General features: G+C 52.6%; 1 protein-coding gene across 1 annotated transcript; it reads left to right on the top strand.

Annotated features, from left to right (window-relative positions):
* Window positions 1-574: 574 nt before the first annotated feature.
* LOC132321450 (olfactory receptor 14J1-like) lies at window positions 575-1,510 on the top strand. The gene has a single exon (XM_059834945.1). The coding sequence runs from the start codon at window positions 575-577 to the stop codon at window positions 1,508-1,510; it is 936 nt and encodes a 311-aa protein (XP_059690928.1).
* Window positions 1,511-13,679: the final 12,169 nt, after the last annotated feature.

Below are 13,679 nucleotides of genomic sequence, written 5' to 3'. Positions count from 1 at the left end.
ATCACACCTCCACCTCTGGGCTGGGCTGGAGAAGAGTTTTCAGAGCTGTTCTTTGAAACAGGACTCCTCTGGTCTCATCAGAGTCCAGGTTTAGGGTTTTTTTAAAAGATTAATTTGTGTGTGAAGTCGTCTTCAAGGTGGCAAAATGAAAACACAGGGCAGATAGGAAAAGGACTGATGGACACTGCAGCCCTGTGAAAAAACACAGACAAAGTTATAAGAAAGTCATGCTGAGCCTCTCTTTCACAGCCCACGTCCTTCCCAGCCATGAGTGCAGATATTGAAATTTTCTATGAAAGATGGATTACATCTGACATCCCCTGTGATCATCGGAGCTGTCCCATCCAGCTCCCATGTACCCACTGCAGCAGAGCAAAGCTGACTCCTCAGCAGCAGAAGGGCAGAGCTCCTGGTCCTCACAGCACACTCAGCCAGCACAGACTAGAGAAAGGAAATGCATTCCAACTGGGGGGAGTTGCTATGAAAAATGGAGTGGGTTTTCTCAGAGAAATCTGTCCTAATTTTCTCCTGTCTTTTCCTTGTTTGGACAGAGCCCCAGACCAAGAAACAGCAAATGTCCAACAGCAGCTCCATCACCCAGTTCCTCCTCCTGGCCTTCACAGACACGCGGGAGCTGCAGGTCTTGCACTTCTGCCTCTTCCTGGGCATCTACCTGGCTGCACTCCTGGGCAATGGCCTCATCATCACCGCCATAGTCTGCGACCACCACCTCCACAGCCCCATGTACTTCTTCCTCCTCAACCTCTCCCTCCTTGACCTGGGCTCCATCTCCACCACTGTTCCCAAAGCCATGGCCAATTCCCTGAGGGACACCAGGGCCATTTCCTACTTGGGATGTGCTGCCCAAGTCTTTTTCTTTCTGTTCTTGATCGTAGGGGAGTATTGTCTTCTGACCATCATGGCCTATGACCGCTACATTGCCATCTGCAAACCCCTGCACTATGGGACCCTCCTGGGCAGCAGAGCTTGTGTCCACATGGCAGCAGCTGCCTGGGGCAGTGGGTTGCTCAATGCTGTGCTGCACACGGCCAATACATTTTCACTACCACCTTGTGAAGGCAATGCCTTGGACCAGTTCTTCTGTGAAATCCCACAGATCCTCAAGCTCTCCTGCTCAGACGCCTACCTCAGGGAAGTTGGGCTTCTTGTGGTTAGTGTTTCTTTTGCTTTTGGGTGCTTTATTTTCATTGTTCTGTCCTATGTGCAGATCTTGAGGGCCGTGCTGAGGATCCCCTCTGAGCAGGGACGGCACAAAGCCTTTTCCACGTGCCTCCCTCACCTGGCTGTGGTCTCCCTGTTCCTCAGCACTGGCATGTTTGCCTACCTGAAGCCCCCCTCCATCTCCTCCCCATCCCTGGACCTGGTGGTAGCAGTTCTGTACTCGGTGGTGCCTCCAGCAGTGAACCCCCTCATCTACAGCATGAGGAACGTGGAGTTGAAGGAGGCCCTAAGGAAACTGATGCAATGGACATTTCTCCATCAACAATAACCTGCCTCCCCTTCTCTGCGGAGTGCCCAGGGATTCTCTTAGCCCAGGATTGTGCTTTTTTCCCCTATGATAATCCTACCTGGCAGTAATTGCTGGGGTTCATACCACTGCTCTTGAGGCTTGGTCCTGTTGGGTCTGACCCTTTCACAAATGTGTTGAACACTGTGTCACGTCTGGCCTCTCTAATAGCATCTCTGAAATAAAAGACAATCTCCTGAGTGCAGTGCCTGACGGCTGAGCTTTCCTTGTAAAGCTCAAGCCAACAACAGTCCAAAGGAATTGGACCTTTGGAAGTTTTCTCCTTCTGTTCTCACTGTGTTTGCGACCATTTGTTCGAATCACACCTGGGACACTAAGAACTTGTCTGAAAACCACCTTCCTGGTGTCCAGAGGCAGTGGAGATGGTGCGTGAGCTCCCAGTCCCCTTTCTCAGGCTGCCAGAGGTATTACAGGGCTGATAGCAGCTGTCAGTGCCTCTGGAAAGGAATGTGGAGGGCTCAGGAGAGGACAGGCACTCTCCATGTGCCCTGGGGTGGGCTGTGAATGGAGACTCAGAAGGTGAAACCCCCTCAGAGGTGAAGTCCCCCAGTGTAAAGCGCTAAACCCAGGTACCCACAAACCAAGACTCTGCAGTCCCATGGGAGCCAGTGAGGACGCAGCAGGCACAGGGAAGGGGGAGTGGAGAAATGCGGGAGCTGCCTGAGGAGCCCCAGGGCCTGGGCTCTCATGCTGTCCTGGGGAGCAGGGCTGGCAGGGAGCAGAGCGGGGCACTTTTCCATGTCTGCCCACACACCCCAGCCCTGGGGAGGGGCCTTTCTTGCGTGGCCAGCTCCGTCCTCCTGCTGGGCTCAGGGTACTGGGGCATGGCCAGCTCTGCCCAGCCTCTCACCTGGGCCAGACCCCCGGATCCCACAGCAGGGCTGTCTGCTGGTGGTCCCATGGGACACGACGGAGGTTGTGCAGGGGAGGCAGTGGTGGGGGGCTGCACATAGGGGGCTGCTGGGGGAGCAGGCACAGAGGACTGCTGTGTGGACTGTGTCGGGGGAGTGTTTCCCTGTCCTTTGATGCTCTCTGGTCCATGCAGCGCCTGCACTGTGGGGCTCTGGGACCATGTGGGGACCACTCAGCTGCAAAGGTCTCATCTTCTTGTCCCACAGTCCCCAGCTCGGTGTCAGCCAACGGGCACTGCCACGGGGCCTCTGTGCTGGGTGTAGGGTGTCTCCTCGTGCCCTGCTCTGAGCCCATGCAGGCACCTGCAGTGCATGTCTTTGCTTGTAGCTGACCACCATGGCCCGCCTGCATGCTCCCAGGACATCCTGACCAGGCTGTCCTTGGAGATGGGTTGTGATGGTGGCTGAGGTGAGCAGCTCTGGTGCAGGCATGATCTGCAGTGCAGCACTCTAGCACTGTACAGGGTATAGAGTGTACAGGGGCTTTCCTGAACCAGGGACACCTCAGGGGAGTGGAGAGACCCATCAGAAGCCAGCAGCTAACGTGACAGCGGCCAACGAGACCTGGGTAGGGCCAGGAGCGGTGGTGGCCAAGCCCCCACATGTATAAAATAAAACCCTAGGGAGTACCACGAGCAGGGCAGACAAATGCGGTGTGGTGCATCAGAAAGGGCGTGGCACGGCAGTTTGCGGGGCAGTTCACGTGGAAGGGCGTGCAGGAAGGGCGCTGTAACTCCACTGGCTTGACCAGGGAGATATGGTATCTACCCAGCAGAACGCCATGGCCTCTCTAAACTCTGCATCCACTGTGACTGTCGAGTCTTTGCAGACAGAGGTCCATTGGGAACATGCTGGAAACACACCCTACCTTTCCTGGAACAAGCCTGTCAGGCAGACCAGACACATCATATGGAGGATTCCCTATCCTCTCTCCACCTGGCTGAACGCGGTCACTCAAGGGATAGGGGGAAACGGCGACAGGTTCCTGCCTGGCACAACAGACGCATCTCCTCCATCACTACCCCACCTTCCCAGGTGTCCTTGCACAACAGGTACGAGAATCTGCAAGTGGAACCCAATAATGACGAGGACGAAGTTTCATCTAGGTTGAAGGTGTCCCCAAGGTTAAGTCAGACTACTCCCTGTGTCAAAACCACTTCCATAAAGAGAAAAAGATGGGCCACTGTCATAGGAGACTCTCTCCTGAGGGGAACAGAAGGCCCAACAGGCAGACTGGACCCACTTCTTTGGGAAGTCTGCTGCCTCCCTAGGGTCTGCGTTAAAGATGTGATGGGAAAAATTCCTACCCTGGTACAGCCCTCGCATTATCATCCATTCTTGCTTTTTCATGTCAGCAGCAATGAATCACAGAATCACAGAATCATTAAGGTTGGAAAAGACCTGTAAGATCACCAGGTCCAACCATCACCACAACACCACCATGCCCACTAAACATGTCCCGCAGTGCCACGTCCACAGGTTCCTGGAACCCCTCCAGTGCTGGTGACTCCATCACCTCCCTGGGCAGCCTGTTCCAATAAGTTGCAATAAGAAGTCCAAGGGCAATCAAGAGAGAATTCAGGGCCTTGGGATGACTGGTTAAGGGATCAGAGGCACAAGTAGTGCTCTCCTCTGTCCTTCCAGTTGCAGGAAATGATGAAGAAAGAAACAGGACGAGCCAGCAGATCAATACCTGGCTCTGAGCCTGGTGTCACCAGCAGGATTTGGGGATTTTTGATCATGAGTCGATCTACACAACACCAGGCCTGCTGTCAACAGATGGGGTACACCTGTCCCAGAAGAGGAAAAGAATCTTTGCCGAGGAGCTAGCAGGGCTCCTTGAAAGAGCTTTAAATTGGATTTGAAGGGGGAAAGGGATAAAACCAGGCTCACCAGAGATAAACCTGGGGGGGGCACACCAATGTTGGAGGGATGCTGTGCTAGCGAGGTCCTTCAGTCTGCTCCACGATGTGCTGAGTACAATGGAGCACATTTGAAGTGTGTTTATACTAATGCGTGCAGCATGCAGAATAAACAAGAGGAACTAGAAGCTTTGGCCCAGTACAGCCGAGGGTGCCCCCAACCTTCATGTCCCTCACCAGTCACTCTTTGTTTGTCAGTACTAGGTCCAGTAGAACACCTCTCCTTGTTGGCTCCTCCACCACCTGAGTCAAAAAGTTATCATCAATACACTGGGGGAACCTCCCGGACTGTAAATGCCTGGCTGTGAAGACTTCCCAGCAGGTATCAGGGTGAGTGAAATCTCGCAGGAGAACTGAGACCTGTGATGGTGAGATGACTCTCAGCTCTCTGTAGAAGGCCTCATCATTTTCCCCACCCTGATCAGGTGGCCTGTAATCAACACCCACAACAGCATCTCTCATGTCAGCCTGCCCCTTAATCCTTACCCACAAGCTCTCAACTCGCTCCTCATCTGCCCCCAGGGAGAGCTCGATACATTCCAGTTGCACTCTCCACATAAAGAGCAACTCCACCACCTCCCCTTGCTGGCCTATCTTTCCTAAAAAGAACACAGCCATCCATGACAACATTCCAGTCATGTGAGCTACCCCACCATGTCTCAGTCATTGCAATGAGATCATGGCCCTGCGACCGCACACAGATCTCCAATTCTTCGTGTTTATTCCCTGTGCTGCTCGTTCTGGGCGTCACCTCAAAGCACCAGGAGGAAAAGAAGGTTATCAGAAGTAGTCAACATGGATTCACCAAGAAAAGTAATGTCTGACCAATCTGATAGCCTCCTACGATGACATGTCTGGATGGATAGATGCGGGGAGGGCAGTGGATGTGGTCTGCCTTGGCTTCAGCAAGGCTTTCGACACCGTCTCCCACATCATCCTCAGAGGCAAGCTTAGGAAGTGTGATGGAATGGACAGTGGGGTGGATTTGGAACTGGCTGATAGACAGAGCTCCGAGGGCTGTGATTAGTGGCCCAGAGTCTAGTTGGAGGTCTGTCACAAGTGGTGTTCCCCAGGGGTCAGTACTGGGTCCAGTCCTGTTCAATATATTCAGCAATGACCTGGATGAAGGGATAGAGTGTGCCCTCAGCAAGTTTGCTGAAGGCACAAAACTGGGAGGAGTGGTGGATACGGCGGAAGGCTGCGCTGCCATTCAGCGTGACCTGGACAGGCTGGAGAGTTGGGCAGAGAGGAACCTGATGAAATTCAGCAAAGGCAAGTGTAGGGCACTGCACCGGGGGTAGAATAACCCCCTGCATCAGCACAGGTTAGGGGCTGAGCTGCTGGAGAGCAGCTCTGTGGAAAGGGACCTGGGAGTCCTGGGGGACAACAGGATGACCACGAGCCACCAATGTGCCCTTGTAGCCAAGAAGGCCAATGGCATTCTGGGCTGCATCCGGAAGACTGTGGCTAGCAGGACGAGGGAGGTTATCCTCCCCCTCTACTCTGCCCTGGTGAGGCCGCATCTGGAGAACTGTGTCCTGTTCTGGGCTCCCCAGTTCAAGGACAGGGAGCTGCTGGAGAGGGTCCAGCAAAGGGCTACGAAGATGATTAGGGGAGTGGAACATCTTTCTTAGGAGGAAAGACTGAGGGTCTTGGGTCTTTCTAGTCTGGAGAAGAGAAGACTGAGGGGGATCTTATCAATGCTTAGAAATAGTTAAGGGGTGGGTGCCAGGAGGATGGGGCCAGTCTTTTTTCAGTGGTGCCCAGTGACAGGTCAAGAGGTAGTGGGCACAAACATGGTCATAGGAAGTTCCATCTTAACATGAGGAGGAACTTCTTTCCTTTGAGGGTGTCAGAGCCCTGGAACAATCTGCCCAGAGAGGTTTTGGAGTCTTCTTCTCTGGAGATATTCAAAACTCACGTGGAAGCATTCCTGTGCAATCTGCTGTAGGTGAACCTCCTCTGGTGGGGGGGTTGGACTAGATGATCTCCAGAGGTCCCTTGCAACCCCTCTCATTCTGTGATTCTGTGATTTTCTTGGTGGCTCCTTATCCCCTTCTGCAAGAGGGTGGGGAAAACTCTAGTCAGGTCCATGTTGAAGCTGTTTCCGTGTTGGAGGCAGTGAATGGATTTCTTTTGTCCCTGTCCACCAAATGCAGTATTGGCTGTGAGTGAGGCTGTTGCAGTGGTCAGGAGGGTATTTTTGCCCTCACAGAGATGACCGTGCCTCCTTTCCATGCAGGACTCAACTTGCTTATCCCCAGCAGAAGGTTTCTTTAGCAGCGTTGTGCCCGCTTTCTCCCAGTTCTGAGCTCCTTGGCCCCTTGGGGAGGCAGGAGGAGGGCAGGGCCTGTGGGAACCGGAGTCAGAGGCCAGTAGAGGACAGAGGCCAGCAAGAGGTCACTTCTTCCTGAGACCCCGTACGCAGCGCGGTGTTGTGTATATGTGTTCTGAGCGGTGCTGAGGAGGGGGGATAATGCCCGCTGTGCTGTGTGTGCATCTGTAATGGTGTTGGTATCTGCATGGGGGTGTGTGATGCTATGGATAGCTGCAACGGGATCAGTATCTGCAATGGCCTCTGCATCTGCAGTGGGAAAGAATCTGCCACGGCATCTGCAAAGGTATCTGCATCTGGAATGCTGGGTGTGCAACTGTCCTGTCAGCTACAGCTCTCCAATGCAGCCATCACTGCGGATGGAGATACCATTGTGGATAACATTGCCAATGCTGGTGCAGATGCCACTGCAGATGGAAATACACTTTCAGATGCAATTGCTGATGGAGATGCTATTGAGGATGCAGGTGCCATTGCAGATACCATGGCAGATGCAGACACCATTGGAGATGCAGGTGCCTTTGAAGATTCCTTTGAAGGTACCGGCATCGATGCCACTGGAGATGCCATGGCAGATGCAGATACCATTACAGACACCACCGGAGATGCAGGTGCTGTGTCAGACACCATTGCAGCTGCAGATACCACAGCAGATGGCATTGAAGATGCAAGTCCAGTTTCCAATGCAACTACCGATGGAGACGCCCTTGAAGATGTTGATGCCATTGCAGATACTACATGGCCAGAAATTTAGCGAGCTTCCGCTTATGAGGCAAAGACACTTGCTAAAGTGGACACACATCTTGTTGACTCCACACAGCTATAGAAGATATCACAGTTCAGGGTGTGCACGTACAGCCTACCCTCCCTGCTTCCTAGGAAAAAACCCTTTGAGATCGACCCCTTGCTGAAGCCTTGACCATGGGCAGACACTCGGCTGTGCCTGGTAATCCCCTGCTGCTCCCCTGCCAGGTCCCGGGGCTTCCCCTTACTGCAGGGGTCATGAGTAGATTCAGCTACTGCAATTGAATGATCATGCTTTTACTCATACTTTTTGTCTTTGTCTTCTTGAAAGTGGATCTGCAAACCCGGTTCCAATGTCACATAATGAAGACTTCCGATGGGATTTCGAGGAAAGGACCGATGGCAGGGAAGGAAAGGAATCGAGGTTGTTTGGGGATGAAGTAGGGCTAAAAATAACCAGTCACGATGAAGGAGGTTGCTGATAAGTACACTTGTCCGGCCGTGACCTGCAACTGATGGCCCCAGCCTGTCCTGCCTACTTGTTAAACTCCATTTCACTACTTGCTGGGGTGAGGGGGATCTGTGCTCTTTGTGCGTGTGGAGGTGTGAGTGCCAGCCCCTGGAGGGGGGACCACAAGTCAGAGGGGCTCACGTGCCCAAGGGGCAGCCACTGGAGAGACCCAACTGCATGCATATCATGTGGATGTGCGTGTCAGTGTGTGTAACTGCTAGCCAACATCAAGCTGGATTAGCCAGCGAGAAGGATAAGGGGCCTGGGAAGGAGGTACCAGAGAGACCTTAAGTCTGGTCCACATGCCAGAGAGCGCCGGGGCTCTGGGAGTTGACTCCTGGAGGGAACGGGTGGTCCAAAGCATCGCCTGGAGAAACTGTGGGGTCTCGGGGCTCTGGTACTGGTAAGGCCATAGGTCTGGACCAGGAGGGGAAGTGGTCCTTTACATGCCCCGGCAAGTACCTCAGATACAGCTCTCGAGGTGGCACTGGCTGCTTATGGTCAGACCCCGGAGCTCTGCCTGAAAACCTGGGAACTGCTCTCAATACTTTAAAAAAAGAAAGAAAAAAAACCCAGCACCTTTTTACCAGCTGCAATGTTTCAGTACTTTCAATAAAATGTCACTGTATTTTCCATCCTGCCAATATGTGCCTTTTGAGACTGTGTATTTATTGCGGGAGAAGAAATCCTGATCTTGCCCGGTGCTTGCATTGCCAGTACTCTGTGTGTCATGCTGCGTGTTTAATCTCCCTAACCTTCCAGGTGTTTCTGCCTGTCCTCATCAAACTACCCATGTCTGAAGTCATCTCTCCAGAAGCCTATCTGGACATGCGCACTTTCCACTGTTCTCCAGAGGTTTTCCTCCTCTTACTCTTTGATCATTCAGATCCCTCTCACCTATCACCCTGCTTTGAGCTCCAGGGAGGTAAAGCGTCATTGTCTTTCAGTACTCTCCCTCATAGTCCCTATAGGCAACTCTTCAGTTGGGGTGGTGAACCTCGTTGGAAGCTGCCAAAAGTAACCATACAGCTGAGAATTGTGTTTATTGTGGATTAAGTTCTCTTGTGTTTTACTTTTTCTTCTTTTTTCTTTCCCCCAATTAAAGAACCCTGTTTCCATGGCAGTTCTCCACGGAGAGCAGGTAGGAATTGCTGCAAAGCAGCTGTAATATTCAGCTGCAGACTTTGGTGGAGAAGTCTGATGTAAAGAAAAGTGATGCAAGTCCCTGGTGGCCAACGAGAGCAATGGCAGGGTTGGAGAGGTGAGGAGCAAGGTTGTCCATACCGTGTCTGGCCTCAAGGGACTGCTTTTCCTACCTGTCCACACCTCTTTAGGAGACATTCTGCATCCATATCAACTGGAGAATTCTCCTATCACATCTTCAGATTGCTCATTGAAAAGGTTGAGCTAGCTATGCTACTTCAGGGTAGGTGCCTACCTCTCTAATTGGCTATACAAATGTTAAAGACCTGAAGAAAACTATAGAAGAGGCATAGCTCGTTAGCGCTTTCTGCATTTTAATGAGCCCCATGGTGTATGTAGTGCTGAGTCCAGGAGCCTCAGGTACTGAGAAGAGACTGAACAATCCCCTCAAGGAGACAAAGGCAGAAGAAAAACCTAAACTACTCTGAAGCATTACTGGGCCCCACTGAGGGCCATTACTGACAAAGCCTCCCCAGGGACTCGTTAGAGCCGATAATTGGAGGCTGTGATTGCAGGTAGGCAAAGGCTCTGTGCAGGTGGCTCTGATGCTGACAAAGCCCTTGGATTGTTACATGGAGCACAAAGGCCAAGCCCTGACCCCCGGCCCATGGGAAGGGGGATCCTGTCCCTCACACGTGGGTCAGGGCCCTTCCTGGGGCAGTGGATGTGGGGTCTGCAATGCCCAGTGCAGGACAATGGAACAACACTCCCAGCTTCCCCATGGGGTTGCAAGGAGGAAATGAGGCTCCAGTGCCATGAGGACAACATGTCTTCTCACAGCCCTTGGTGGCACAGACAACTGCCATAGCCCAGAGGACAAAGACCTGGGTTCTGTTCGTGTCTTCCAGCCTGGCCAGTGCCCTTGGCAGTTTCCATCGCAGGCTGTCCCACACCTGCCCCTGTTTTCCTGCAGGCTGTAGACATCCATCTTGCTTCTCCACCTTGCTCTCCCCTGGACATTTCTCTGCCTTCACTGACATCTCACCACCCTCACTGGCCGTTCGTTGAAACACAAAGCCACGGTCTGATCACCAGCTCTCACTGGGTGACCTCTTGCACCACAGCCCTACCCTTCGAGTGATATTTCTTCTTCCTCATGTCCAGGCTCCACTTTCCAAGCTGCACTTTGTAGCAGCTTTCCTCTCTCCTGCTTTTTCCCACCTCCAAGGAAAGCTCAAAATTCTCAGAAAGCACCTTCCAAGCAGGCAACCTAACTCATCAGCCTTCTTGTGGCCTTTCACCTGAGCTGACAAAAGTAACCTTACCGTGATCTTCTAAACCACGTGCCTTTTCCCTGGCCTTTCAGCTTCTTGGATAGGCTTTTCCCTGGCCTTTCAGCTTCTTGGATAGGCACAAACAAGCCCTATGCCTGCTGCTGTCCCATCAGGTACTCAGGCAGAAGGCACATGCCAACCCATATCCATGCCCTCTTCCTGGATGGGGCTCCACCATGTGGGGGGATAATAAGGACATTCAAGAGTCTTGGCCCAAATGCTAATCACTGAGGGATTCTGGGTATGACTGGCTTCTAAAAAGACTTTGTACTGCTGATGACATTTGGGCCTCACCATCCAGCCAACTTCCCACCCACCCTACCATCCACTTCTTCATCCTGGAGAGCATCAATCCGGCTCTAAGGAGACTCTGGGAGATGATGTCAAAGGCCTTGCAAAAGGCCAAGTACACAACGTGCCCTCGTTTCCCCTAACCATTCTGGTTCAGCAATGCCTTTCTTGTCCTTCAAGGGCCTGGAGATGGCTGCAGGACGACTTGCCCCATGTCCTCCTAGAGTCTGAGGTAGGCAGGCCACTTGCAATTCTGTCAGTCCTCATCCCTGCCCTTCTTGAAGAGGGGTTTGACGTCTGCTTTTTCCAAGGACCACAGAACCTCCATGATTGCTCCGGCACTTTTGAGGTCACAATCCAGAATCACAGGCAAGGGTGACGTAGCAGTCAGGAGCACTTGCAATGAGCCTGTCCAAGGCAGCTGAGATGAATGTAGCTGGGAAAATGGAAATTTGTTCTTGGAGTCACACACAGAAATGTCGGAGCTCTGCCAGGTGCCCATGTCTCAGCTGGTCTCTTGCAATCCTCGTACACACAAGGGTGATCAGAGAGTGGAGTCCTTGCCTTGCACGTGCAGAGGCAGTGCACTGCAGCAGTCACAGTGTCAATCTGACCTCCTGCTGCTGCTCCCAGAGGCTGGGAGGCACCTCAGCCCTGCGGTGTATCGCCCTGCTCTGCACTCGTCTGAGATGCTCCACGGCATGAGGAATGGACACGGGGACGTCCGTTCAATGAAGCACATCCCAGTGCTGCATCCATGGAGAGGAGGGGAGCCAGGTTATTTTCTGTGAAACAGCATCCATGGGGTCAGGTTCCATAAGGCATTCTTGAGCTCCTGGTTCCTCATGCTGTAGATGAGGGGGTTCACTGCTGGAGGCATCACCGAGTACAGAACTGCCACCACCAGGTCCAGGGATGGGGAGGAGATAGAGGGGGGCTTCAGGTGGGCAAACACTGCAGTGATGAGAAACAGGGAAACCACAGCCAGGTGAGGGAGGCACGTGGAAAAGGCTTTGTGCTGTCCCTGCTCAGAGGGGATCCTCAGAACGGCCCTCAAGATCTGCACATAGGACAGCACAATGAAAACAAAAACCCCAAGGACTAAACAGGCAGTAACCACAAGAAGCCCAATTTCCGTGAGGTAGGCATCTGAGCAGGAGAGCTTGATGATCTGTGGAATTTCACCGAAGAACTGGTCCACGGCATTGCCTTTGCAGAGAGGTAGTGAAAATGTATTGGCTGTGTGAAGAAGGGAATTGAGAAACCCACTGCCCCAGGCAGCTGCTGCCATGTGGACACAAGCTCTGCTGCCCAGGAGGGTCCCGTAGTGCAGGGGTTTGCAGATGGCAATGTAGCGGTCGTAGGACATGAAGGTGAGAAGATAAAACTCTGCTGACATGAAAAAGAGAAACAGAAAGACCTGGGCAGCACATCCTGCATAGGAAATGGCCCTGGTGTCCCAGAGGGAATTGGCCATGGCTTTGGGGAGAGTGGTGGAGATGGAGCCCAGGTCGAGGAGGGAGAGGTTGAGGAGGAAGAAGTACATGGGGCTGTGGAGGTGGTGGTCACAGGCTATGGCAGTGATGATGAGGCCATTGCCCAGGAGGGCAGCCAGGTAGATGCCCAGGAAGAGGCAGAAGTGCAAGAGCTGCAGCTGACGCATGTCTGCGAATGCCAGGAGAAAGAACTCAGTGATGGAGCTTCTGTTGGACATTTACTGTTTCTTGGTCTGGGGTTCTGTCCAAAGAAGAAAAAGACAGGAAAAAAGTTAGGACAGATTTCTCTGAGAAAAGCTTCTCCATTTTTCACAGAAATCCCCCCCAGTTGGAATGCATTTCCTTTCTCTAGTTTGTGCTGGCTGAGCGTGCTGTGAGGAGCAGGAGCTCTGCCCTTCTGCTGCTGAGGAGTCAGCTTTGCTCTGCTGCAGTGGGTACATGGGAGCTTGTTTGTGACAGCTCCGATGATCACAGTGGATGTCAGATATAATCCACCTTTCATGGAAAAGTGGAATATCTGCACTCATGACTGAGAGGAACGTGCCCTGAGGAAGAGGGGCTTAGCATGTCTTTTTGACAATATTGTCTGTGGTTTTTTTTTTACACCATCACATCTGGCAGGTGGTTTTTTTAGGGGTAGAAATCCTCTTTTTTATGACAGAAAATGTGAAGAGTCTTGAGATGGGACAGGCAAAAGGTCTCAGCTCTTTGTAATTTAATGCAGAGTCAGGAGAGCTGCAGTGTCTATCAGTTCTTTTCCCATCCACCCTGTCCTTTCGCTTGTGCTGCCTTGAAGATGACTTCACACACAAATTACTCTTTTAAAAAAACCCTAAAACATGGACTCTGATGAGACCAGAGTAGTCCTGTTTCAAAGGACAGCTCTGAAAATGCTTCTCTAGCCCAGCCCAGAGGTGGAGGTGTGATGGAGAGGGCAGGATACAACCACTCACAGAGAGGGGCAACTGACTCTGTGTGTGCAGTGAGCAAAAGAACTGCTCAGAGAAGTGCTAACAAGAACTGGGCTGTTTGTGCCTTCTCCAGAAGAGAGAAATAAATTGCCATCACGCACTGCCCACCCAAGAACCAATCAGAGAAATGTCAAAGCACAGACTCCTGCCCTTTCAGGTGAATGCTGCCTTTACCTCCCTCTTCAGAACAACCCTCTGCAAATATCCTCAGAGTGATCTGGAGCTGTGAGCAGAACTGACCCACACAGCACCCTCTCAACAGCAGAAGCACCGTGCCATTGCACTGCTCTCTCCTTCCACCCCCAGCTTCTCCCCACAGCGCCGTGGGGAGCTCCCCGGGCAGGCTGAGTGCTGACCCTGGCAGGCAGCAGAGTCCCTGCCCCAGCACCCAGCCCCGGGGGTGCAGGGACCCTGCTCGGAAGGACAGCCCTGGGCACCCCTGGCTGCACACCCACCTTCACACCCTGCAGCC

This window comes from Gavia stellata, unplaced genomic scaffold (assembly GCF_030936135.1).
Source record: "Gavia stellata isolate bGavSte3 unplaced genomic scaffold, bGavSte3.hap2 HAP2_SCAFFOLD_42, whole genome shotgun sequence".
Taxonomy (NCBI): Eukaryota; Metazoa; Chordata; class Aves; order Gaviiformes; family Gaviidae; genus Gavia; species Gavia stellata.
The sequence above is the reverse complement of the archived record's forward strand: the minus strand, read 5'-3'. Positions and strand labels throughout refer to the sequence as shown.

Coding starts and splice junctions, on each gene's coding strand:
- LOC132321450 (XM_059834945.1), top strand. CDS start 575: ATGTCCAACAGCAGCTCCATCACCCAGTTCCTCCTCCTGGCCTTCACA.